Source organism: Jaculus jaculus, chromosome 8, assembly GCF_020740685.1.
Source record: "Jaculus jaculus isolate mJacJac1 chromosome 8, mJacJac1.mat.Y.cur, whole genome shotgun sequence".
Classification (NCBI taxonomy): Eukaryota; Metazoa; Chordata; class Mammalia; order Rodentia; family Dipodidae; genus Jaculus; species Jaculus jaculus.
Genome location: NC_059109.1, coordinates 61,189,757 through 61,214,941, shown reverse-complemented (window position 1 = coordinate 61,214,941; position 25,185 = coordinate 61,189,757). Strand labels below are relative to the sequence as shown.

General features: G+C 41.2%; 2 protein-coding genes across 2 annotated transcripts; both read right to left on the bottom strand.

The window, feature by feature from the left end:
• Positions 1–5,946: 5,946 nt before the first annotated feature.
• LOC123462694 (unconventional myosin-Vb-like) lies at positions 5,947–10,617 on the bottom strand. The gene is given in 2 exon segments (XM_045155662.1): positions 5,947–10,317; positions 10,319–10,617. Coding segments are annotated over 2 exon segments (1,758 nt in total). The 5' UTR covers positions 10,610–10,617; the 3' UTR covers positions 5,947–8,850.
• A 4,172-nt stretch (positions 10,618–14,789) lies between these two features.
• Positions 14,790–23,997, bottom strand: LOC101593575 (transmembrane and coiled-coil domain-containing protein 5B-like). Its single transcript, XM_004669705.2, has 10 exons — positions 23,855–23,997; positions 23,423–23,540; positions 23,066–23,116; positions 22,343–22,411; positions 20,966–21,022; positions 20,457–20,516; positions 19,544–19,608; positions 16,286–16,364; positions 15,989–16,185; positions 14,790–14,988 (listed from the first exon to the last, which is right to left on the bottom strand). The coding sequence occupies exons 1-10, from the start codon at positions 23,995–23,997 to the stop codon at positions 14,790–14,792; spliced, it is 1,038 nt and encodes a 345-aa protein (XP_004669762.2).
• Between the last annotated feature and the right edge of the window lie 1,188 nt (positions 23,998–25,185).

Here is a 25,185-nt window from a genome sequence, read left to right as displayed (position 1 = left end):
TGTGCTCAGTAGCAGAGCAAGAGCACTCATCAGCGACCTGAAACAGTACCAACGTATGATCAAACTGTATTCTATTCACAGATATACTCTATACTCCATACTGGATTTTTATACCTGTTAACAGAGAGCAAATTTCAAATGCTTTTGCCAGTTCATAAAAATTGCCTAACTTTATTTTCAGTGGTAAGAGTTAAGCTCCTATTATTCACATGATTAACTTGCCATTAATTTTACAAAGGATTTTACTTATCAAGCTTCTGCTGTAGACAAGATCATAGCAAGAGATGCTGTAGTGACTGCTAGTGTTCAGTCTTTTGATCAGGAAGTCAGCTGACAATTCCAACAGCTGTATCTGCAGTGGGAATACCAGCTGGCGATGGGCTGGAGCTTTACCTAATCTACTACAGAAGCTTAAAGTCACAATCTGGACTCTCTATGACTGCCTCAGAGATATTTACATACACTGTAATCAGATAGATGGCTTCTCTTTCCCCTAACAGAAGTTAGAGCTGTTTGTTCTCTCAGTACCTGTCTGCTAATGGCCTCAACTGCACCCCGATTGTTGACAAGAATTGCCTCTCTTCTTTTCCACTCTCTTGCTCCATGTTCCTTTTCCTTCTTACAATGCCTGTTCTTTTTCAGTGTCAAAACTTTCCTCCTTGCTCTCCCCTCTTCTTGGAATGGTTTTTCTCTGCCCCCTCATTCACCCACCTACTTCTGATCATTCAGTTCCTAACACAAATGCCACTCATCAGAGTACCCTTCTAGTGTTCACAAATTTAACTCATCCACCTCGTCAGTTACTTTTCATGTGTCAGAGTATTTTCTACCTCACTTTTAAACAATCTCCTCTGAGCTCGATTGTGGTGACTAGAGGATGCTTATTCTAGGTATGAGCTCATCAAATATTTGTTGAAAAAACATATATCTCACCCATTGGGCAGAAAACATGGACTATGGTCTTTCTAATGTTCATGATGAAATACCTCCATTTATGCCAGCTACAGTTTCTGTATTGACTCATTTCTGGATAAAAGGTCTTTCTGGTCTTCAGAAAAACAAGTATTTTCTTTTATGTCACCAGACCTTTTATCCTTCATTCCCAGCAACTTCTTTGACTCCATCTTTGAAATTTGCTCAGACTATCACTTTATGGGTTGTACAGGCATTTTCCTGCCACTCCTGTTGTTTTTCCAGTTACAGATTCAAAGTCACTCTTTTTTTCCCCATTACATGGATCTCAACTTTTTAAATATAGTATATAGTATATGGTATATAGTATATAGTATATAGTCCCATTATACTAGCCCCATTAGATAGATGAAAATGGGGCTGAAAGCTTTTATTACATAATATTTTACTATTCCCTTTCTACATTTTAGGTGTGTTTAAACACTTACTACTGTGTACAATTACCCATAAAGTTCAATACGGTAACATACTGTAAGGTGCAGGAGTGACCAAGACCACAGAGACCACGCTGAGGCAAAGATGGAAACTTTTATTCGGGGGAAAAACACAAGCTGCCTGGCTGCCAGGACTGACTCTCAAGAGTGTAGCACAGCCAACTTTTAGATTACCGATAGTGGGCTATGTAGAGTTCTTCAGTTGGGGGAAGGAAAAGAAGGGAAATAGCTAGGGTGTGAGACCAGAACAGTGGCCAGATAACCAGAGAGATAAGAGAGCAGGAAACCTAGACCTGGGGCATTGCTAAGCAAGGAAGGGATAATGATTGGGTGGTTTCTTGAGGAATGTGGATGACCCACTGTCTCTGTTGTCTCTGTCGCCCTCCTGCTGTAACTCCACTTTGTCCTGACCTAACACATACTACCCAGGTTTGTAATTTGGGAGCAATAGGCAGATCATATACCCTTGGTGTGTAGTAGGCTCATTATCTAGGCTTTTGTAAATGTATTCCATGGCATTATCACATTAAGGATGCTGCCTAATCATATATTTCCTGGAATTTATCCCTGTCACTGGGTAACATATGACTATATTCCTGGACTGCCTTTGGCTGGTTGGTTGAGTTTCAGGTTTTGCCTACAGAGAACACTAGAATGACATTGCCTGGGAAGTGGGTTCCTATTTTTCCACTGGAGGCAAAAGGCACTTAGTAGAAGTTACAGTGTATGAGCAGCTCAAGTACTCAGAATTGTGAAGTAATTGCTTTATCCACTCAGCCATCTGTCCATTTCAGTTTTTCTATTTTTGATGAGGGGATTTACTTATTCTTTTGTAGTTTCTATAAGTATACTTATGGCACAGGGAAGCTCAAGAGACACATTTGAGTGAAGTATGCTTCTTGGAGTAATTTAAAACTTGCACCATTTTCAAAAGATCCAGGAATATAAATTTTCTACCACAACAATGATAGATTTTGGCACATTAAAAACTCTGTTATCAAATGAGTTGGCACTGTCTCAAGCATACATGACAATTTTATTGAGAGGCTAAACTCTCAGGATAGAATTTAAAAGTGAAATCCATTGTTAACCCAATTAGGTAGCTGGAGAACACTTCCTTTTGGTTCCCAGGGAGCATGTTACAATAGCTGTGCCTGGAGGCTTGAATGCAATTAAACTGATTGGTCACCATCACCTCATCTATCTCTAAACTTAACTACTGTGTTAGGGAGGTTGTTTTATCATTGTGAGGATTCAAATGAAGATATACTCAGCAGTCAGAACCAGAAGAGGGTGCTCATCAAAACTTAGCCAAATTGGTACTTCCAACCTTCAGGACTGTGATAAAGCAGTGTGGTTTTGGCAATTCAGCCTATAGTGTGTTGTTGCAGCCTGAGCTATAAAAGCATCACTATTCAGCCTTCCACATGAGAAGGTGTTGCTATATCCTGAGTGCTATACTCTCTGTGCAAAGTGGAAATGATACAGAAATTTTGGGGTTCTTTGCATGACAATGTACCAGTAAAGGGGTGTTACCAGATTTTTGTCATATGAGTTTGGAAAATGAACTCCATAGACCAGAAAATAAAGTGCAGAGAAATGTTATTATAGCTTAGAGCTTTAGGGGGCAGATCTTTAAGAAGAGAGTTTAAGCCCAGAACATAAGGGAAATAAGTCAATGGAGTCAAGAGGGGTTTGAGAAGCACACCTTGGGAGACCGAAGTCAGGGTTTCTAATGGATGAGCAGCTGGTTTAGCCAGTCTAGTCCTGGCATCAGGTCTCAGTAGTGAGCGCAAGTACTCCCTAGGGGGCAGGGGAGAGTCCTGACATCAGGTGTCTGAAGTCAAGATCTCTGGAAAAGGACAGTCTTCTCAGAATCTTCATTTTCTCAGAAGGGTCTTCTCAGAAGGGAGAGGCCAGATCCTTTTGAAATTTCTGATTTCTAGTGAATTAGGATGACCTAGATTTTCCCCTACAGGCCTAAGGAGAAAGCTATTTACTTTGGGGTCCTGTCACCCCTAAGTTGCCTAGCCAACTGCCATCTCCTTTGCTATTTAAAGAAACCAATGTGTTAATGTTTGTAGAAGTTACTTCTCATTGCTGGGGCAACACATACAATCAGAAGTAGCTTATGGGAGGAAGGATTTATCTCCGTTTACAGTTCAGCATTTGTAGTTTCTGTATTTGTAATTTCTTTGGTGTTCTTGCTATGTCCTCTGTCAACATGAAAGATACAACTCTCATCTCAGAGGGGGTAAGATATAGTTCCATGGCCCAGGAACACAGATTTAGGTTACCCCAAATTCCATGTTAACAATTTAATGAAGGTTTTGTAGTTACTGAACAAAATAAACCAAGGCACTTTGCAAGTACATTGCTTGACCATCAGGTAGGTGGGTTATAGCAAAGTGGGGTATCTCCACCATAGGCCTCAGATACTATCTGATGACATTCTTAGCCCTTGGGTCACTGGAAGCTGGTGGTCTGTTAGTACATTCCACAAAGGTCACACCTGATAAACTGGTAGTCACTAAGATGTTTGGTCTGCTACAGAGGTGGACAATAAATAGCTATGAAGGGGCTAAAGTAGATGGAGGTAATTTGGCTCTGACTTTGCAACATTCCATCACCACTCTGTGATCACAGGAGTTTTATCAGCCCATTCAGCCTTGTTGGAAGTAGATGCAGTGCTTTTCTTGGAACTTTACTTCACACCCACAGCACAGGATTGATGGAGCTTTCTGTGGTTACTCCACCCTCATGACCTTATCACCTCCCATAGGCCTTATCTTCAGATACCACTAAACAAGGGATTAGATTGAAGCATATAAATTTTGGATGAATATAAACATTGAGTTTCTAGCAGGGCCAACCGATAAATTTTTGAGCTAGTACCCACATACTGGGGGTGATGACCAAGAATTTCAAAGTAGATGATTAAATCCTAACTGGAGAATAAACACTGAGTAAAGAAAAGTAACCTATCACAAACACTTCAACTTCACTTTGTAGGAGGGCAACCTTCGGTGGATTATGTCACTTCTGGAGTAGGTTAGGCTGCTCCAAGTCCAATTATTTCATAGTATAAATTGTTACAAGAACAACATAGCTATTTAGGAGAAATAAAAACTTTATGTACTTCTACCTATCAGACCTAACTCAGAAAATCAGTAAAAACATCTTTCAAATTCCCTGTTAATCCTTAGATTCAACATTTTTAGCCACCCTCGGATTACAGTGACTATAATATTTCTTATAAGACCCCATATAAATCTAGCTCTTTTACTCTTTGACTTTTTAAAAAGTTTATTTATTTATTTATTTATTTATTTATTTATTTATTTATTTATTATGTGTATGTGTGGGAGACAGATGGGGGAGGAGGGGAGAATGGGCATGCCAGAGCCTCTTGCCATTGCAAACGAATTTCAGATGCTTACACCACTTATTTGGGTTTAGTGGGTCCTGCGGAATCAAACCTAGATGTCAGGCTTTGTAAGCTAGTGCCTTTAACCATGAGCAATCTGTCTAGCCCTGTTTTACTTTTACCCAAATGTAAATAGTGAGCTTTAATAAAGCATGTATCCACAACAGAAAAAATATTTTAGTGTGAATCATTAAGCTAGAGGAATAACTGAACTCTAAAGTAAAACTTAAGGTAGTAAAATGGAATGATTGTGTGTCTCTTAAACATCCTTGTGCAGATAGCAGGGGAGAGAGAAAAGTAACTGACACAAAAGTAAGTGATTATAATTGTCAATAGTTCTGGTGATTGTAGGTTAATAGTGCATTTTCAGATAGCACCAAGGGTCTTTTTTTACAATTGTACATGAAGAGTTCTGGAAGAGTCCAGCCTATGAGCCATGACACTTCACCAAAATATGAAATGGTGGTCATATGGAGCTATCTAACACAGTCTGCAATACAGTGGGTGATCAATAAATGTTGAAGGTATTATGTAATGCTGAGTTTCCATGAAGTCAGAATGTATACCTCACATGGCTTCTAGATTGCCTTCCTCACATTGATGTTAAGTGTTGAAAATCACCATAAAATTGAGAGTTTTAAGATCACAATTACCTGATAATTCTTAAACTATACCCCCTCTGTCTTTCACTCTCAGCTTGTACATTGTGTGTCTATCACATAGTATGCAATAAGTGATGGAATCATCACTTGCAAAGACATAATCACAAAATGGAAGAAACACATCCAGGAATGTAGACAACTCTGCTAAGAGAGAGAGGCCAGGGGAGGGTTCAGATGGCTGGGAAGGCTAAAGCATTGAAAGAGGGTCATCATCAAGAACCTGAATGGCCTAATTAATTCAAAGAATCAAAGAATGTCTATATGAATGATTTGGAAATCTCCAGAAATCAACCTCTGGTCCAGAGAAGACATGTGGCCTATATAAAGTCAAATTAATAAACAGGATATGACCAGAGTCTAAAATTTGACTCCTTATGATAAAGGCAGTACCAGGGCTTAAAAAGAGATGCTTGAGGTTGAGATTTTTTTTTTTTTTAACAAGACATCTCTGCTTTAATGTTTTATCCACAACAACAAAAATCCTTTTATAGTAAGCAAATGATAGGACGATGGAAAACTTGCCATGATTTAATATTAGAAACAAATGAATGTGTTAATGTCATGTCTTAAAGAAGCATTCTTTTACTGAGGTTCCTATTTTTAGCCCTTGTGATATCTGAGAAAACAATTAGCTCCATTCTAACCTCTTTGCTTGCTGCACAGGCTTTCCTAATTACATTCTCATTACCACAGATTTATCTCAATGCTCTTGGTGAGAGTTCTACAAACATGCCTGAGGGTGGCAGGTCAGGGGAAGCCTTTGGTTTCATACTAGTTAATTATTCATGACAAGTTAATAATTTTTATCAGATATGCCATACAAAGCAGAAGAGCTAATAGTTTCCCATAAAATCAAAGTAGTTTAAAATTATGCATTTATATAAGGATTTGAGAATACTTGGAGATAAAAACTGATAAAAATGGACATTACATTTTAAAATTGATAGCATAGGTATTTATTTTTCTCTTTGACTTGGAGTTAGCAACCTAAGCCTTAGAGGACTGCTGTGAAGAGAAAAACCTGAAAGAAAATGAGAGCAGCCCAGAAAACAAGGACCTGTAAAAATGTATAGTCACAGATGCACCAGACAGGCCCATGTGCCTCAAAGCACGCAGTCACACTCTCTGGTCCGCAGCTGCACCTGCAGATGACTTATGTAGGTCTATGGGAAGAATGGGGGTGGTGACATAGTCATTGGCTTGGGAGACATATGACCCACTGAAGGGAAAGCTAGAATTCTAGGGTGGTGGAGAGAAAGAAGTGAGTCTGTTATCTTCTAAGAGCACAGCACAGACCTATTTTGCCTTCCAATTCAGTAACATCTATTAACTGTTGTAAACACTCACTGAACCCTTATTCCACATCTACAGTTCTACCTAACAGATGTAATGGTACAAGCAAAGGTGTGCAAAAAGGGCAGCTATGGCGTCTCTGAAATCACAAGCTACCCGCAGTTATTTAAGAAAGGAGTAAAAGATGTGTGCTCGTGTGGAAAGAGGGCCAGGGTACAATGGCCAATGTAATCGGAAGGGACTCGGTGTACATCTGTAACCGTCTCACTCGTGAAAAGGCGTACCAACCTGCTTCATATGCAGACGAGGCATTCATCAGAAGGGTGACGGGCTAGGACAGAAGACTTGTATGTATTTCTAGACTATTTGACTTTTTTGATTATATTTCATTTCTAATTTAAAACATGCAGTATGCACAATTTAAACAATTCCATGCAGAAAAGAGCAGGACTGCTAGTCTTAGGAAGATCAACCTTTGGCTAATTTCTGGGAAGTTGGACTTGGGGTGGGTTTTCAGAACTCCCTGATGAGAATGGGTCGCTGTGCCTAAAACTGATTGGGTGAACAATACGGTTTCATACTGTTTCATGTTGAATGCCTACTTTCCTCCTGGGAATCTGGCCGTTTGGCTCATGCTAGGTCAAGGGTGCTCATGTAACTGACCCCTAGAAAACATTTGCAAGTATTGTCCTGCTTGCTTGCTTCCTTGGGGAGGTTAGCTCGTCTGCTGAGTCCACTGGGAGAGGACGTGCCTGGTCTCCTTCCCACTCCCCTAAGCACCTGTCTTTTGTTGGATCTGCTTTGTATCCTTTTCACTGGAAAACACCATCGTCCGAAGTATGGCTACATTCCCAGTCCCTTGAGTCCTGCTAGAAACTTCTGCATCTGAGGGTGATCTTGGGGACCCCCAGAAACCTTTAATTTTCTCCATAGAACCTTCTACAACATGTATATTGTGGTCATACACATTATTTTGCATTTACTACGTATTTACTAACTAAGTCTTTTCCACTACAACCCCAGAAGTTGACTTTGTATTGATTACCATACCATAAACACTCAGTGAAGTTGTTAACTACTCATAAACTTGCTCTGCAAGAGTTTTATCAGCAGGGGTCTTTTCAGTTCTGATATCCCTGAATCCTCAAATTAAGACACTCATATCAACAGGGGCAAAACTAATCCCTGTGTTTAACAAGTACCAACTCTCTTTCCCTTACTCATCATTTATTCTCTCCCCAGAAGAGGAAATTTTATCAAGACAGCAAGAAGTTCCCACGCTTGAAGGCCACTGTGAGACTCCTGCAGGTCACAAGACTCTCACCGTTCCAGGACACACGAGATGAGGATGGTGCTCAAACCACCTCAGCATCTTCTCTTCTTCTGTGGCTAGAGGTTCGTCTCTCTTCCCCTCCCCTAATCCTTGTGAAGAATCTTGTGAGCTACCATAGACTGGAGATCTGGAAAGCTGGGGAGCAGGGACACTAATCTGACAATGAACCTCCAAACAATATTCACATTTACCTTAAGCCAACCGTCTCTGTGATTAGTTCCCTGATATTCCAGATATCCAGGTATGACGATGGGCAGTGGACACCCGCTGTCACCAACACAGACTCACCCTAAAGCCCACCTTGGTCCATATGATATAGCAGGGCTTATGCAGCTTTAAGTCCTTGGGACCTTTGGCTAGCTTTATTTTTCTCCATTCTACCATCTCACCCTATTGCATTCATCTCAGGTTTATCACAAAAAGAAATTAATCTGGCATTCTCCAGAGTTATCAGCGCCCTGCAGGGAGTTTGGAGGCATACAGTCTGGGAGAAAGCCTCCTGAATCCTGCCAAGTCCTTTCCTAGATTCCTCAGAAGGGCTGAAGCTGGTGGCAGCTCTGTCTCCAGTCTTGAGATCGCAGTGCCCACGCTTGTCAGCTGCAGACCCTCCACAGATGTCTTCTCCCTGGAAGTTATTCAGGCCTCTCTGGCTGAAGACTCTTCCTTGGTCTCCTTTGCCTTCAGGTTTCTTTATCTGTTCACTCAGGGCCTGTTAGAATGTGGCCTTGCTCATTTCTTGCTGGCCTTCAGGATGTTGATCTGTTCTTCATATACGGTGTCCCTATTTTTCTCCAGAAATCCATCTGATAGGTACTCCACCTTATCTGCAAAGTGGATGACAATGAAGGCTGTGTTGGACATGCGGGGTTTCTGGAAGTGCTGGCTGCTGGAGTGTCAGTCGTACAGTTTCTGGGCCCAGTTCTGGTCAGTTCCTTTGGGCACCTTGCACTCTTCATCCAGCAGGTCCAAGATACCCAGCTTTGCTTCTATGAGGTCAATACAAGGTTGGTTATCGTAAAAGTCAATCAGGGTCCATGGGATCTGCTCCTTCATGTATTCTTCTTGCTGTAGTTTGAACACATGCGAGTTGAATTGCTGCTGGAGCTTTTCATTGGCATAGTTGATACAGAACTGCTCAAAGCTGTTTATCTCAAAAGTCTCAAACCCGTAGATGTCTAGCACCCCAATAAAGGAGTGTTGCTTGAGGGAAGTGTGCAGGGCCTTGTTGATGTGCTCCACAATCCAACAGAACAGCTGGGCATAGATGTGCTTGGCCAGGGCATTGCGTGCATTGACCACCTGCTGCAGGGACATAGTCTTGACGTAGGTCTCGGAGGTTGTGACCAGCTTGCGATGGCACAGCCAATGCTCCATCTGACTGTGTTCCACCCCAAGCAGGCGACAGAAGTTGCTCAGGTGTTCATCCTGGGGTGATATGCTACAGGAATCCCCATCACGCTCGGCCCGAATCTCCACACTTCCAAGGTGCAAGATGGAAGCAATTATCTTAAAAATGCTTATCTGATGGGACTCTCGCACGCCAAGGAGAGTGAGGGCTTGTCGAGTCTTCTCAAAGTCCTCTGCATCATCAACACCCTCAATGGATGTATCACCTCCTTGTGATGTATAGAAAAAGTCCTCTGCACATGTCAGTGCAAGCTCTTTAAATTCGGGGAGGCTGGCAGCGGCACAGAGCTGGTAGAAGATGTGGTAATTCCTCTCATCGTCTGCCTGAAAGACCACCCTGGACTTCTCAAGCAAGTAGGTCCTCATGTTGGCCCCAATGATGTGGTACCTTTTATCAAAGCCAATCTGAATGTACTTTCCAAAGCGACTGCTATTGTCATTGCGAGTGGTCTTGGCGTTCCCAATGGCCTCCATGATGGGACTGGATGCCAGGACCTTCTCTTCAATGTTGGTTTCACTGGCTGAGCCACCGACTGTAGCAAAATAGCGCATAGCATACTTGGCTGACACCGTCTTCCCAGCTCCAGACTCTCCACTGACAATGATGGACTGGTTCTTCTCATCTCTGGCCATCTGCTTGTAGGCTTCTTCTGCCACAGCAAAGATGTGGGGGTCCATATCACCCATGTTTTGACCACTGTAGGCATAGATGACATCTTGTCCATAGATTGGCAACTGTTCATACGGGCTAATGGCCACAAGCACAATACCACAGTAAGTGTAGATATGGGTTGGACTCCAGAAAACGGACCTTCAGGTTATGCAAAACTGCAGGCTCATGGAGATAGCTTAGGGCAGTGAGGTCATTTTCTCCTACCAAGATATCTGGATTCCGCAAGAAGGGCAGCTGGTTGCTTTGGACATCAACTGTGTATTCTCGAATAGTCTCATCTTCCAGTTTAAGCTGCAGGCTCTTCTCTCCCTCTTTGTAGTCCTTTGTTAATTCAGCTGAGCGCCACACTTCATCTGGGTCAGGGATCCAGACCCTTGTGTACTGGCTGTAGAGCTCGCCGACAGACATGGCCTCGCGCCTCGCTGGCCGCCCGTGCTCCAGCCCGGCGGGCGCAGGTCCCGGTGCTCGCGGCGCTCCTCAGTCCTCGGCCGGCCCGCCCGGCGCCATCTTCCACGACAGGCCGAGAGTTGCCCGCGTCTCGCTCAGACCTGCCGGGCCGGCTCGCTCCAAGCCCGCGCGACCTTTGCTCCCGGCGGCGGCGGCGGCGCGGCGCTCCCGGCTCAGGTATGGGAAGGAGGCGCCGGCGCGCGGCGAGCACGGGCGGCGCGTCACAGAGGGCGGGAGGGCCACCGCCTGGGAGCCCTCCGCGCCCCCGACGCCGCCCAGTCCCCGGGCCCCGAGGTTGAGATTTTTAAAGGTACTTCTACTGTGTTTGGAATCAGGAGAAATGAAAGATATGTCACTCCCTGGGGCATAAAATATAATATTGACAGACAAATGTCCTATGTCACATCATCTTTTTTTTCTATTTTATTATTTGTTTTTATTTCTTTATTTGAAGGGGTAGAGAGACAGTGAGAGAGAGAAAGAGAGAATAGGAATGCCAGGGCCTCCAGCTGCTGCAAACCAACTCCAGACACACATTTGCCACCTTGTGCTTCTGGCTTACGTGGGTGCTGGGGAATTGAACCTGGGTCCTTAGGCTTTGCAGGCATATTCCTTGACCACTAAGCCATCTCTCCAGCCCTGCATATGACTTTACGTAGTTACTATGGAATTGAATCCTAGTCGTTAGGCTTTGTAGGTAATCACCTTAACCCCTAAGCTATCTTTCATCATCTTTTAATATCAAAGAAGTTGATCTTCATCATGATAAAACGACCTCTCAAATACTTATCAGGTAGTTAAGTTTTGAGGTGGGTGAGATGATAGAGAGGGACTAATCAATTTCATTGCATTCAAGCCCCCAGACACAACTGTTGAAACTACTTTAAAAGAAGTGTTGGCCAGCTGTCTAAGGGCAACAGTTATTGCGAGGCCTGAGGAGAGTTCACACTTCTTATATGGTATCAGCCAGCAACCTTTGCACAGCCCATCCCCCTGTACCATACACCTTTGAGTACTTACTTGAATGTATGTCCCCTTATGCTAATTAGACATCAGCAAGCAACCTTATAATCCATACCCTTAGGACCCTCAATTTCTTATAAACCCATTTCCCTATTGATTAAACCAAGTTGTAAACAGAGACTGTCACCAAAAGTGAATCTTTCATCATCACACTCACCACCACCATTGCCTGGCCTTCGGGGGAACTGCGTCCAGCCCGGGAGGACCCAGGAACCCACATAAAGCCAGATGCACAAAGTGGCACATGCATCTATAGGTCATTTGCAGCAGCTAGAGGCTCTCTATTTCTCTCTGTGTTTGTTTGCAAATAAATAACTATTTTTAAAAATGCCTTGTATAGGATGGGAGTGAGTCAGAGCAAAACATATAGCTAAAGAGCTCTAGTTTAGGGTGTCCTGGAGCTTTTTATAACCAAATGGTAGAGGAGAAGTTTCTGAACAAGTGGGCCTTTTATGATTGTCACAAATGATTTCTTTGTTTGTGGGGATTTGTATAATCTTGAGACGATGCCACATAGTCCATATGATGGCCTTCCATGCTGGGTCTTTGAATTAACTTTATCATTCATAGTCCCATGTGTCTGACCCTAAGTACCTGTCACTATTTTGTAGCCAGTCTTTAAGTTTGAGATGGAAGGATGTATTGTTGGAAGGGCTAGGTGTGGAGAAGAGCCAACAAGATCCTTGAGGTATGTGGGATTATGTGACAGGGGATACAAATGGGTCAGGCCAGTTGTAGCCATTCCCTTCACTTATACTCTTAGACGGTCCCTGTATCATTAGAGTCCCCAATTTCATCTTATTCTTCAACACGAGAATGTTCTGACCACTGAATAGCATATCAGCAGAGTCCTGTCTTGGGAGGAACTGGATATTCACTCAAGATTCCCGTGAAGAGATTTACCTTAAGGAAAAGCATGCTGACAGAGGTATGAGCAGGAAATCCTCAACAGATCCTTATAGCAATGTGCTTCTGACTTCCTCTCTGCACAACTGCCATATAGCTCCTTCACTGGACTGCTCCCCCAGCTCTTCCTCTCACTACCACCTCTTCATTATATCACACAATGTCATCTGATATTTGTTTTTGTGTTTTGTTTTTTTGAGGTAGGGTCTTACTATAGCCCAGGCTGACCTAGAATTCACTATGTTGTCTCAGGGTATCCTCAAACTCATGGCAATCCTCCTACCTCTGTCTCCCAAGTGCTGGGATTAAAGGCATGTGCCACCACACCCGCCTTCTCATCTGATATTTGTATCTCTGATTGTGTTGACTCCTTCTACCAGTAGATTATGGGCAGTTGCTTTATTTTGTTTGTTCCTGTAATTCTAGTTTCTAGAACACTGACTAGTCCAAGGAAGCTGCTTAATACATTTTAGTTGAATGGATGAATATATGAATGAAGACTTATTGGAATTATTAGGTCACATAGAGGTTACATTGTCCAAGAGTGACATCTAATTCATCTCTCCTGCTTCATATTGCTAATTCCTTTGGAAAAAGCTAATTTAAGTGCAAAGAGCTTTAATTTGGCCACCAGAGGGTGGTGTTGATCAAGTTTTTTTTTTTTTCGTGGTGTATTATGAGAACCTTCACTTTCATCCTTCCCAAACCCCCAGAAAGAAAATCTGGGACAGGATCATGTCTGTAGCCAAAGAAAACACACACTTTCTCTATTCTACTCCAATGTTTCCCAGTAAAACTTGCTAAAATTCCGTTTTGATAATGGTCTCTAAAAGGACAAGTTTCCTCAGAAAGCAAGAGCATGAGGAATGTGCAGAAGGAATCTACCAAGGAAAGCTCCTCAGGCTCTAGCCTGAGCTTTCCAACTATGACTATGTCATCAGCTGGCCAGATGAGCCCATGCTTTTGCCATATCCCCTCCTTCTCTCTCCCTTCTGAACTACCCACATCCATTCAGCTGTCCTGCAAATATGAGATCTTGTAATATGAAGTCCTAGGCTCATGGTGCTAATCATCACCCTCTGAAGAAAACCATCATAATCTATAATCTATGCAAGGAATCACCCACTCTTTTGCTAAGTCCTGCTTTGTGGTGGCACTGTGCTACAGCACAATGTAGGAGGACAAGGTCACACAGGTCCATGGTCATGACAAGCACCAGAAGTCAGAAGACAAAGCATTGTGAGAGAACTAGAGAATGGCTGGGAGCCTTTGAAAGGAGGTGAGAGAGGCTAGCTGCAGTCCAGAGAGTTCACAGGGGTGCTTATGAGAGTGGTGAAATTTGAAATGAGATTTGAGAAACTCCAAGTTCATATTTGGCTAAAGGTACAAGCTTTTGTTTGGCATATATAAAAACACTCTCTGATATTTACACTTTATTTATTTATTTGAGAGCAACAGACAAAGGCAGAGGGAGAGAGAGAATGGGCATGCCAGGGCCTCCAGCCACGGCAAACGAATTCCAGAATCATGCGCCCCCTTGTGCATCTGGCTAACGTGGGTCCTGGGGAATTGAGCCTCGAACCAGGATCCTTAGGCTTCACAGGCAAGCGCTTAACTGCTAAGACATCTCTCTAGCCCCTAATTTTTATACTTTTATTAACATTTGTATTTTAATTTTCTTCTCATTTACAAATGAGAGATTGTCTGTGTACAGGGAAAAGGCCAGTTTTTTAGCACCTCCTACTCTTGACATGACATGATATAAAGTAAAAAGACATGACATGATATAAAGCAAGAAGAGTGGTGGGAGGACATTTTAATATTTAAATATTAAATAGTAGAAGGAAGGAATATGCAGCCTCATAGTTCTTCAAAATAATGTCTTCATGCATATTCAAAGACCCTAATTCTAACAAATGGACACATGATTTTCTTACTTAAAAAAATAAAGCAGAGACTGGAATCCATAGGGGAGTCCATTATTTTGTCTCAACTTACTAGAAGAGGAAACTTGACCAGCACAATCAACTCTGCTCAAACATCTTGTTTATTTGAAAGATATACACTCCAGGAGAGAGTTAAATATGAGTATCACAAGTCACATAGCAGCTCTAAGTTAAAGGCTTCCAGTTTCTTCTTGGCCCATACCACACAGGATCATAGCAATAGTCCCTGCATTTGAGTGCAGTGTGAGACCACTAGCCACCCTAGGCTAGTGGGGTAGAACATCTTCCACCTCTAGCATGAGGTAGGGGAATAAAACATCACTCAGCCACTTCAGGTTGCTCCTGCTCATCAGCATAGGCAGGGTATCCACAAGAAGATCTGGGTTTATGTACTGAAGGTGGAAAAATATGTAACCCAGTAGTCTCATGAAGATCATGATCATGAAGAAAAGGTACCGGAAATGACTGCAAAGAGACATCCATCATTATTGTGGGGTGACTGGCCAGCCCAAGGTCAAGTAGTGGGAAGTGAATTTATAAATGGCTGAGGAATTACTTTCTTTAGAGGCAAAACTGATGGGGGCTAGGGATACAGAGGGCAAAGAGAAGTAAACAGGAGGTCACATCAACAAAGTGATTTCATAGTCAAGAACAGAGCATACTCTCTTGGCATTTAAAATCTCCAACAGAATAGATGTCCTCCTGGAAAAGTTGGAAATACAAAGGACAACTTTTTGCATATTGTACATGGGGCTGGTTTTTAGGGGGTTATCATAAAAAAAGTTGAAGACCGTGAGGTCTTCCACAACAAATAATTTTAGAATATGGTGATCCAATCACTTGATATTAGTATCTAGGCACAGTGATGGAGACTGGTGTGTTCTAAGTATCATGCACCAAAAGAGGTCAGCTCAAGCAATAAAACAGGTGCTTGTGTTTCCTGTTATACATCCATGAAAATTCTACCCTAGCAATTGATCCTAAAGGTGTCATCAATTGAACCTTTTTTTGAAAAGTACAATATGAATCACTTCAGGGTCACTCCTCTTATTACAAAAATCCAAAACAGAAAAGGCACAGAGAGTTCAAGTGGTCTTTTTTATGCACTTGCTCAGTCTGCAGTAATAGAACTGAGAAAATTAATGAATCTTGAAATCTCTTTCTAAGAGTTCAGCAGAGGTTCAGGGATCAGAACCTGAAAAGTAGAAAAGGGCTGTACTGAAGATCATAAAAATGGAACATTGAAATCAAAGGTGACCGACAGCCTCCATCCCAAGGCCACTTGTTTCTCCAGCTATCTATAGCCATGTAACTGGTGCTCTAATTCTGCATATAGAAAGGAAGGGGTGGGGAAAATCTGGGGCTGTTTGATGGATGTTTTAGGTTCATCCTTTTGGTCTGTATCAGGTCAGCTGTAGAGTGAATATTGTTTGGACTCAGTCAGAAGCAACATTCTCCCACTTACCTATGCCAAAACATGCTCTTCTGTTTCTTATCACCAGTCTCCTCCTGTGGAAAGCAATCAAAGCTGAAGCTGTGTCTGAGCAGGTTTGCATAGAAAGTTGGGCCAATGGCAGGGGTGGGGGATAGGGAGGTTAAGATCAGAGGCCTGGTATCAGGCTGCTTCCTAACTTGATTCTTGGCTCTGCCTTTTTCTAGCTGCTATGGCATGGAGCAAGGCATCAAATTTCTTATCCTAACTCTAGACCCAAAGAAAGAGATAGGATAGAGGAAATCCCAAGTTTGGACAAGGGAGACTTACCACGTTGCTCTGAATGGTCTCTAGCAGAGCTGACCCAGGTGTCTCTACTTGGGAAGAAGGGTTATTCTGAATTTTGGATCTAGGTAAAAGAGATCAGAGCCAAGGATCATGTAACACAATCTTAGGAGTTTTTCTAAGTCATGTAGTTCCATTTCATATATTCTTGGTCACATTCATAATAGTCAACCTCAAAATTCATAATTACTCAGCATTCAAATTACTTTGAACATGTGATAGGTTCCTTTTTAATTACTAATTTTAATTTTTTTTGTTTATTCTTTTTATTTATTTATTTGAGAGTGACAGAGAAAGAGGCAGGTAGAGAGAGAGAGAGAGAGAAAATGGGCGTGCCAGGGCCTCCAGCCACTGCAGACAAACTCCAGACGCGTGCGCCCCCTTATGCATCTGGCTAACGTGGGTCCTGGGGAGTTGAGCCTCGAACCGGGGTCCTTAGGCTTCACAGGCAAGCGCTTAACTGCTAAGCCATCTCTCCAGCCCTAATTACTAATTTTAAGCTAGCATAAAAGTAACTGTCTTTTTATATATGTTATTATATTTTGCCTTCATTCCCCTATTTAATTGCCCCTGTGTCCCTTTTCTCCTCTGATCAGTTTTCTTCTCCTCTTTTTGCTTTCATGTCACATATATTACATTCTTAAAGCAAAGATAATACCTAAAATCTGCCCAAATCTCTGGCTGATTTCCAAATCACGCATGCTCAGCATAGTCTAGGAGGAGCCCTACTGAGCTTGTGAGTCATGAACTAGCATATGAGCTATCACCAGAGACAGACCATACAGCTTGAACCTAACATCAGGATGACATATAGGTTGTGAAATATGAAACCCCCATGTCTGGCTTTCTATTTTCTTTTCAGGATTTTTAGCTGCCCTAAAGTCTACTCTTTTGTTTTGTTTTTGTTTGACCCCAAAAGACTACAGTTGTTTTTCTGAACATTTTACCTGCTCCGTATATACCACAGGTTTGGTCTGGTCACAAGCTAGATGGCATGAAGATTCAGAAATGGCTTCATGTCATTCTCTTCTTCCAAGTGTCAATCTCTCTCTAGAATCTTCCTGCTTTCTATCACTGTCTGTTTCACTGTTTGTTCATCTGATGTGTCTAGAGTTATTTTCTGCTAGAGAAGTAAGTCCAGGAAAAGCTTCTCTAGTATTTTCCTTGGAATTTCTTTTCATAATCAGTAATTAAATAAAGAAAGAAGTGACACAGACTCCTAGATATTACCATGATGAAGTGACCTACTTACAAAAGCAACTATAAAGCTGGTTTAAACACACAGCAGCTGTTTTAATGCATTGGAGAATGTAGTTAGGAGCCAAAGGACACAAACATAGAGCAGATGAAGTAAAATACACAGCAATGAGCTCTCCATCCATTTAAGGCTTCCCCAAAGGAATATGCCAATATGCTGTGCAGGGAGATGGAAGGCACCAGGGCATGTGCAAGACACCATGATTTCAATATATACCCCAAAAGTATTTCACATATTTTAATATGTACTATTATTCCAAACACTAAGGAAACTTAAAATTAAAGAGATGTGTCTTAATCTGGTAAAAGAATCTACAAGTAATCCACAAACCACATATATACTTGTTTACGGTAACATTAACACTTTCATCTAAGTTCACCTTTAGTCTGTGGTATGAAGTCAGAGATACTGCATTAACATAAGGTATAGCAACAAAGAGCTATGAAGATTGAAAGGGAAAATGTAATTGTCATTGTTTATATGCCAGATTCTGAAAGAAACTGTAGAGCAGTAGAATAATTGATTATAAGCGTAAATGGTAAAATGATAAATAAATCTGGGAAAAATCATAAAAGGTAGTTCTTATAGCTTAAAGTAAAAGGCAATTAGGAAAAGATTGTTAGTTTAGATTTCTTTAAAATTAAGGATTATTTGTTATAAAAATGTCATTAGGAAATTTAAAAATTGAGGATGTTGCTCGGTGTTACTGGGTTCTTCCTTTGCACCAAAGGGGTGGGGAATTAGGAAACTAGAAAAGTGAAGAAAGCCATAAAATAGAATGCACTACACATATGTGATAAGGAACTTTAGATGAAAACTCATAAATAACTCCTATAAACTTATAATAAAAAGAATAGAGGCAAAAAGCATGTCTGATAACTAGATATCAAAACTTACTACATACACTTTGAAAGCAATGCAACATATGCACTGATGGAATATATTATTACAATCAAAATTATAAATCATTGTGTTGGTGCAAGAATAACTAAAATTAAACTGTAAATGCCAAATGAAAGTGAGAAAGAAGAGTGACTATGTAGCTTTTATGGAAGGGGACATTGGTACAGCCACAGAGATAAATTGTTTATTTTATCTAGCAAATCAAAGATATGTGTGCCCAATGACCCTACAGAAATGAGAGGATATATCTAACAAAAGATGTGCCCAAGAACATTTGCAGAAGATTTATTTTAATATCCTCAAATATGAAATAACCACAATGTTCATCAACCATACAACAGATCAATTGTGCCATATTCATACAATGAAAAGTTACAGAGCACAGAAATAGCCAGGGACATGCAGCGGTTCAGGTGGACCTCAGTGAATGCAGACACAAAAGAGAATATCTAAATTTACATACAGTTCAAGAACATATTTTGTATGTGTGTATGTGCATGCATGTGCATATGTGTTCATGTGTGAGTTCAGGCACATGTCTATGTAGAGAGGTTAGAGGACAACCTTCTGGTTGAGGCAGAGTTTCTCTTGATCTGCCATTGTTTTTCTAGGAAATGTTCATTTCTCCACCTCCCAGTGTGCTGGGATTATAGAAGCCCACCTTGGCTTTCAACATTTTGCCTGGGGTGTTCAGATTGAACTCAGGTATTCAGGCTTGAGTGATGAGCAACCCTACTCCAACTATAGCACACATATTTAAAAAAGACTAGTGATTTATTACCTTTATAAGGATTATTGAGAGGGAGAAGGGTCCAAGGAGACTTCTGGGGTTCAAAATGTTCTATATGTAGATCTGAGAGGTGTTAACATGTGTGTTTACAAGTTAAAAAAAATCACTGTGCTCTATATTTAAGATATGTGTACTCTATATAGATTCAGTGTAGAACATGGAGTGGAGGCTTCCAAGGGATGACCACTTGTAGGTCATTTGCACAGTGATACCAATGGTTATAAGAAGAATTTCTGCTCTTCAAGGAACACCCAGGACTCATTACACCGGGAATTCATTTTTGTAAACTTACATTTCTTTTTTAAGCAGCAGTCCTTCCCTTTCTTCTTCCATCCACTTCAGAACTTCTTGGTATTTCTTCCCATGGGGAGAAAAAATGTCATAAACAGTAATTTTTGTGTTTAATTAAATGTCATCTACATATATACTCTGCTAAAAATAATTCTTAATATTCCAAACACTGCACATATTAGTTGCACAAAATAGGGAGGTGTTCTAATAAAAATAGGAGATATTGATCACCAGGATGGATATATAGGAGCAGAAGTAGTTCTCACTCTAGACCCTCCCTTGAACTCTAATCCCATGTCTGATCCGTATTGACTGTGTCCCCCACAGCATGTGTGGTGGTTTGATTCAGGTGTCCCCCATAAACTCATGTGTTCTGAATGCTAGGTCCCCTGCTGGTGGCAATTTGAAAATTGGAACCTTGCTGGAAGAGGTGTATTGTTGGGGGCAGACTTATGGTTATTATAGCCAGTTTCCCATTGCTAGTTTTTGGTACATTTTCCTGCTGCTGTTGTCCACCTAATGTTACCCAGGAAGTGATGTTCAGCCTCTACTCATACCATCCTTTCCCCTGCCATCAAGGAGCTCCTCCTTGAGTATGTAAGCCAAAATGAACCTTTTCCTCCCACAAGCTGCTTTTGGTTGGGTGTTTTGTGCCAGCAATGAGAAGGTAACTACAGCAGCATGTTACCTATCTCTTTGAACCTTCAGTGTTCTTCTCATCATAGTATCAACCTGTTTACTAGACAAGTGATGGACTAAAGCACTGCATGACAAGTGTGCAGCACAGTGTCTGGCACATTCATAGTTCTTGGGGTTGCTGCTGTTGGATAAAAAGTATTTTCCCCATGACAGATCCCAGCCTATAGATAAAGCAATAATCAGAGATTCTGACTCCCCTTCCCCAAACAATGTACCTTTATGTAGTGGATCTGATCTTTACAGAGCTCATGTACATGCTGATAGTTATTCTCCAACTGGAAAGAAAAGAAAATGAGCAAGTTTCATGCGCTCCATCAGAAACAATGTCTGGCTGCACCCCTGGAACTTACCTGTCAGACTGGACAGTTGGCTGGTTCCCTAGCAACCCTTACTTGAAGGGAAACAACAACCTCACAAAGAGGTGACCTCATCATTCACAGAGCATAGTTTTGAGCACAGAAAACTATTCATTCAGGTTGTCCTTCACCTCTCTGGAAGACTCCAGGGGTTTGGGATTCCATAATAGTAGTTAGGGTAGGGAAATAGTAAAGCTAATGAAAGTGCTCTTTTTCTTCATTGGTGGTATGAATCAAATTCATATGCTAGATGTTTTCGCTTCTCCCCATCCCATGCATGAAAACAGTTTTATTTCAAAGGCACTTGATCTTTCCTCCTATTAATATCCCAGGTAGACCTATCCTCATTGGAAAAGACATTGCTTTACCTTCGCCATTTTCTTTTTTTGCTTTGTGCAAGACTCTGTTGACCTCTGTAGTTTCACCTGAGAGGACAATGAGCAATAGCAAAATGACAAGTGCATTCTTCTGTTCAAGGCAAACTCAGTAGTGGACAGCATAATCAAAGTGACTATCATATGTTGACGGTAAAGAATAACCATAAGAGGGAGAGGACACAATGGTTATTTACATTTTACAGATAAGAAAGGCATAGAGAGGTTAGGTACCTAACATGATTGAGTCTTAGAGTGGTAGAACTGACATTTGAACCTCAGTAGACTGACTTCCCATGCCTAGCCATCCTCCTTCTTCCGGTCCTATTGGCCAAAGCTCACCAGACTCTTTCTCCCTCTCATATTCAGAAGTGTGTAAGGCATGTTCTTTGAAGTACATAAGGAACAGAAGAGAAGATTCACTCATTTTAGTCAGAAAAAAAGTACAGGACAAATGGGGCTCTTGATGGTGGGCTCAGCCAAATACCATGGTTGCCCTCTAAATTTCCAGAGAGCTTCCCAATGGGGTTTTGTCCTCTATTTGGAATTTATTTCATTCTGTCACTCAATAAATACTTATTGAACATCTACTATGTGCCACTTGTTCCAGATACTGAAGTGGTCATAAACAACATAGTTTCATAAATCAATGCTTTTATTTGCTTTTGCTTCTAGTAAAGAAAGAAATTTTAGGGCTGGAGAGATGGCTTGGTGGTTAAGTGATTTACCTGTGAAACTTAAGAGCTCATGTTTGAATCTAGGTCTCATGTAAGCCACATGCAGTGATGAAAGTGTGCTATGTTGCACATGCACACAAGGGGCCACATATGTCTGGCATTTGCAGTGGCTGAAGATCCTGGCACACCCATTTTCTCTCTCTCTCTCTCTCTCTCTCTCTCTCTGCCTTTCTCTCTTTCTTTTTCAAAAAAATAAAAAGAAATTTTGAAAACTGCTAATGAGTCATAGCTTGATGAGTGACAAATAATTATTAGCACATCCTTACATGACTATTGTTACAATTTTCTTCTTATTTGAATATCTGCATGTGTGTGAGTTTTTGTGTAGATATTAACTTCTTGAGGGCAGACCCCAATGAGCTTTCAAAATGTACTGTATCAACTGATGAAGGATAAGGCTTTGAGGGGTTACCTCTATGTGAAGGTACCATGGCCATCTCTATGACAAGTGTGACAGTAATGTTAAGATGCTCCATGGAATTATGTAGAAGGCATGAAGGACATCGGCTTCCCTCTAATACACAAGACATACTTAACCTCAAGCTTAGGAGAGTACTTGAAATAGCTTCTCCCAGAATTCAAAACATCACACATCTCTCAGAAAATCTCTATCTAGGTCTGCTATTCTACTTACTTTCAATTCTACCACAAGCTGTTTCATGGTTTCTTTATCAGAGTCAACATTCTTGAATCCCTTGGAAATCTGAAACAACATTCCAGTAACTAAGTTTACTATAGCAAGCAACATGAACACATAAGTTAAGGGAAGACTTTAGGTACTAGCCTACAGAGCAATGGTGATTATTAATTCAGGTCCAGGATCTTCCTTGATGGAAAAGTATCTCCTTATTCCTATGGAAACTACCTATGCCCATGCTGGGTGGACAGCCCTTTCTGTCTCCAAAGACCATATGAGACCATACAGTGAGAATTGGAAGAAAAAGAGGGAGGGAAGAGAGAATGGGCAGAGTTTGTGGGGAAGGAGGTAAATGTCCCTCACCATACTGTCATTCCCAGAGGATAAATGTTAGCTTCATAGTCTGTTTGAAGTCTCTAAAGGATGGGGTTATGGAGTGTGGGGATTTTGTTACATGCCCTGTCTTATTTGTTCAGGAAGACAACTTTATGAGGAATCTTTAGAAATGACTCTCCTTTCAAGGGTGGACTTGGCAGTGAGGAAGACTGCATGTGAGTGTGTGTGTGTGTGTGTATAATTTACTAGGACCTATATGCTTTTCTTATGTATTCGGTGCATGCCGAAGTACCACCTCTCATGTTCCCTGCCCATACCACCAGCCTTTCTCTTGGGAAGACAGTGCTCTAGGGGAATGTGACTCTCAACCTAGGGCCCCCATACCTTCTTCTGAAGTTCTACCACATTCTTGCCAAGGATCAGATTCTTATTTTCCTATGGGACAAAGGAAGTAAAGGAGATAAACCTTCTCTGTTCTCAACCTTCCCCCTCACCAGGCACTGGAACAGTATGCAAGGATATGTGTGTCAGGAAAAGAAAACACACACACACACACACACACACACACACACACACACACACACACACACAGTGGATTTAGGACAGAGCCCAGCCCTCTGACTCATGTGAAGCACTTCAATCCCAGAGATCTCCTTTGAACAGCTGTGATTTCTGCAGATGGGAAAGAGCAGAAAGATGTACACCGGAAATATCTGAGGGTTCTCCCAGAAGGTTCCTCACCAGCTTCACAGTCTGTACTTCCAACTCCTTTAGATCTTGCTCCTTTTCCATTATGGTCTGGTTCAATGCCTCTATCTCTTTGGCTCTTTCTACCAACAGGGCGATATCTCTATCCAGACTGAAAAACACAAAGTCCCCCAGATGTGACTTAGTCCAGAAGAAGCAGCCAGGGGTCCCACCCAGCTTGAGAACTGGCTACTAAAGTCTCAAGAAGTCAGGATGACTATTGCAGTATAAATAAAATGTCACCCAAATGTGAAAATAACAGTGAAAAAGATCTGTTCCTAAAGCCTTTTGAAGACATGGCAGTTCATACTTCAGGAATTAAAAAACATTCTGATTTTGTATCCAGGGTGAACCTTCCTCCCCACTTTTCTCTATGCTAAGGGACATCTGTGAGGGGCTTTTCCTTCACTAAGGGCAAAGTCTGACCTTTGAATACTTTCTTCTTTCTCTTGAATTTTTTTACAAAGAACTTGATTTGCCTTGGCCAGACTCTGTAGCTTCTTTTCAAGGTCTGAGTTCATGTAGTCAAGATTCTGTGGAGTCACTTCTAGACTTGAGTCTTCCATCATCTTGAGCCTATAGGAAAATCATCTCCATTACTACAGGCAGGAGAAGAGCTCTAGCACCCTAAAAAGACAGCTCCTTGAAACTATTTGCTCTCCTATTCTATTCCCATCTCCTGCTGTTTATGGACTTAACCAAGTCTTTATTTTTCATGAGAAACTGATTTCTATAGTGTTCTCAGTAAAGTAAAATTGTGTGTCAACTCACATTTTAATTTTAAGTATTGTAAACGACACACAGTAAAACAAACATTTAACGAGAAAAAAATTCTATATAAGTAATTATATTTTTACTTGTTTACTTAATAAATTTACATAGAGTATATAGAGTCAAAAAAACTTATAAAATATTTCAAGACCCAAAAGTGAAAGAAATTTTGTGTTCTTCTTTTGTCACAAACTTGACTATTTCTATCGCAATCTGTCAGGTGCATTGGTGGGGTGGGATGGGATGTGAGGAGGGGAGTGGATCTTTTTTTTTTAAATGTTGTTCTCATTTAATTCTTGAGCTAAACTTCAAATCATATATTGTAAAAAGGAGTTTTAAAGCCAACTTCAAGCTGACATTTTAACATTTTTCCTGGCTGACACCTTTATGTCTCTCTCACTGTTGTGAAGGAGGTGTCAGTATGCTTGGTAGATTATTGATAGTTTGGTGACTAAATTATCATGAACTGTGCCAATTTAATTTGAGGGGATTAAAATATCCTATAGATGAATAACAATGTCTGCATCTTGAGAAATTCAGCAAGTATTATTAATGTAAGTGACAGAGGTCATATTCTTGTATATATTTAACTTTTCTTATTTTTTCTTTGCCTTCTTTGTTTTTATTTATTCTTTTTTGTTTATTAATTAGTTTTGTATTCAGCAAATATAGTCAGTTTGGTATCATTATTAGGCTTATCCATGACATACCCCCACTTGGCCCCTCCTTGTTGAGGTATATGGGTCATGCATTGTGGAGTTAGCTCACAGTTATTGGTACGATAAATGTCTCTGCATATCATGACCCAACATGTGGCTCTGACATTCTTTCCGCCCCCTCTTCTGCAAAATTTCCCTGAGCCATGTTGAGCATGTGGCTATCATCCACAATGAGTTTTTGATCAGAGAGACCTACGAGGTTTCCTATGACAGACATATTACTGTCAGAGTACTTGATGACCCACCAAAGGTTAGTGAAGACCCTAC

Excerpts from the sequence above, each read along its gene's own strand:
- LOC101593575 (XM_004669705.2), bottom strand. The coding sequence starts at position 23,997 with ATGATGGAAGACTCAAGTCTAGAAGTGACTCCACAGAATCTTGACTAC. Across the intron at positions 21,023-22,342 it reads AGCTTGTGGTAGAATTGAAA|GTGAAACTACAGAGGTCAAC; the intron begins GTAAGTAGAATA and ends TTGTCCTCTCAG. Across the intron at positions 16,186-16,285 it reads AGACCATTCAGAGCAACGTG|CAGCTAGAAAAAGGCAGAGC; the intron begins GTAAGTCTCCCT and ends TCCATGCCATAG.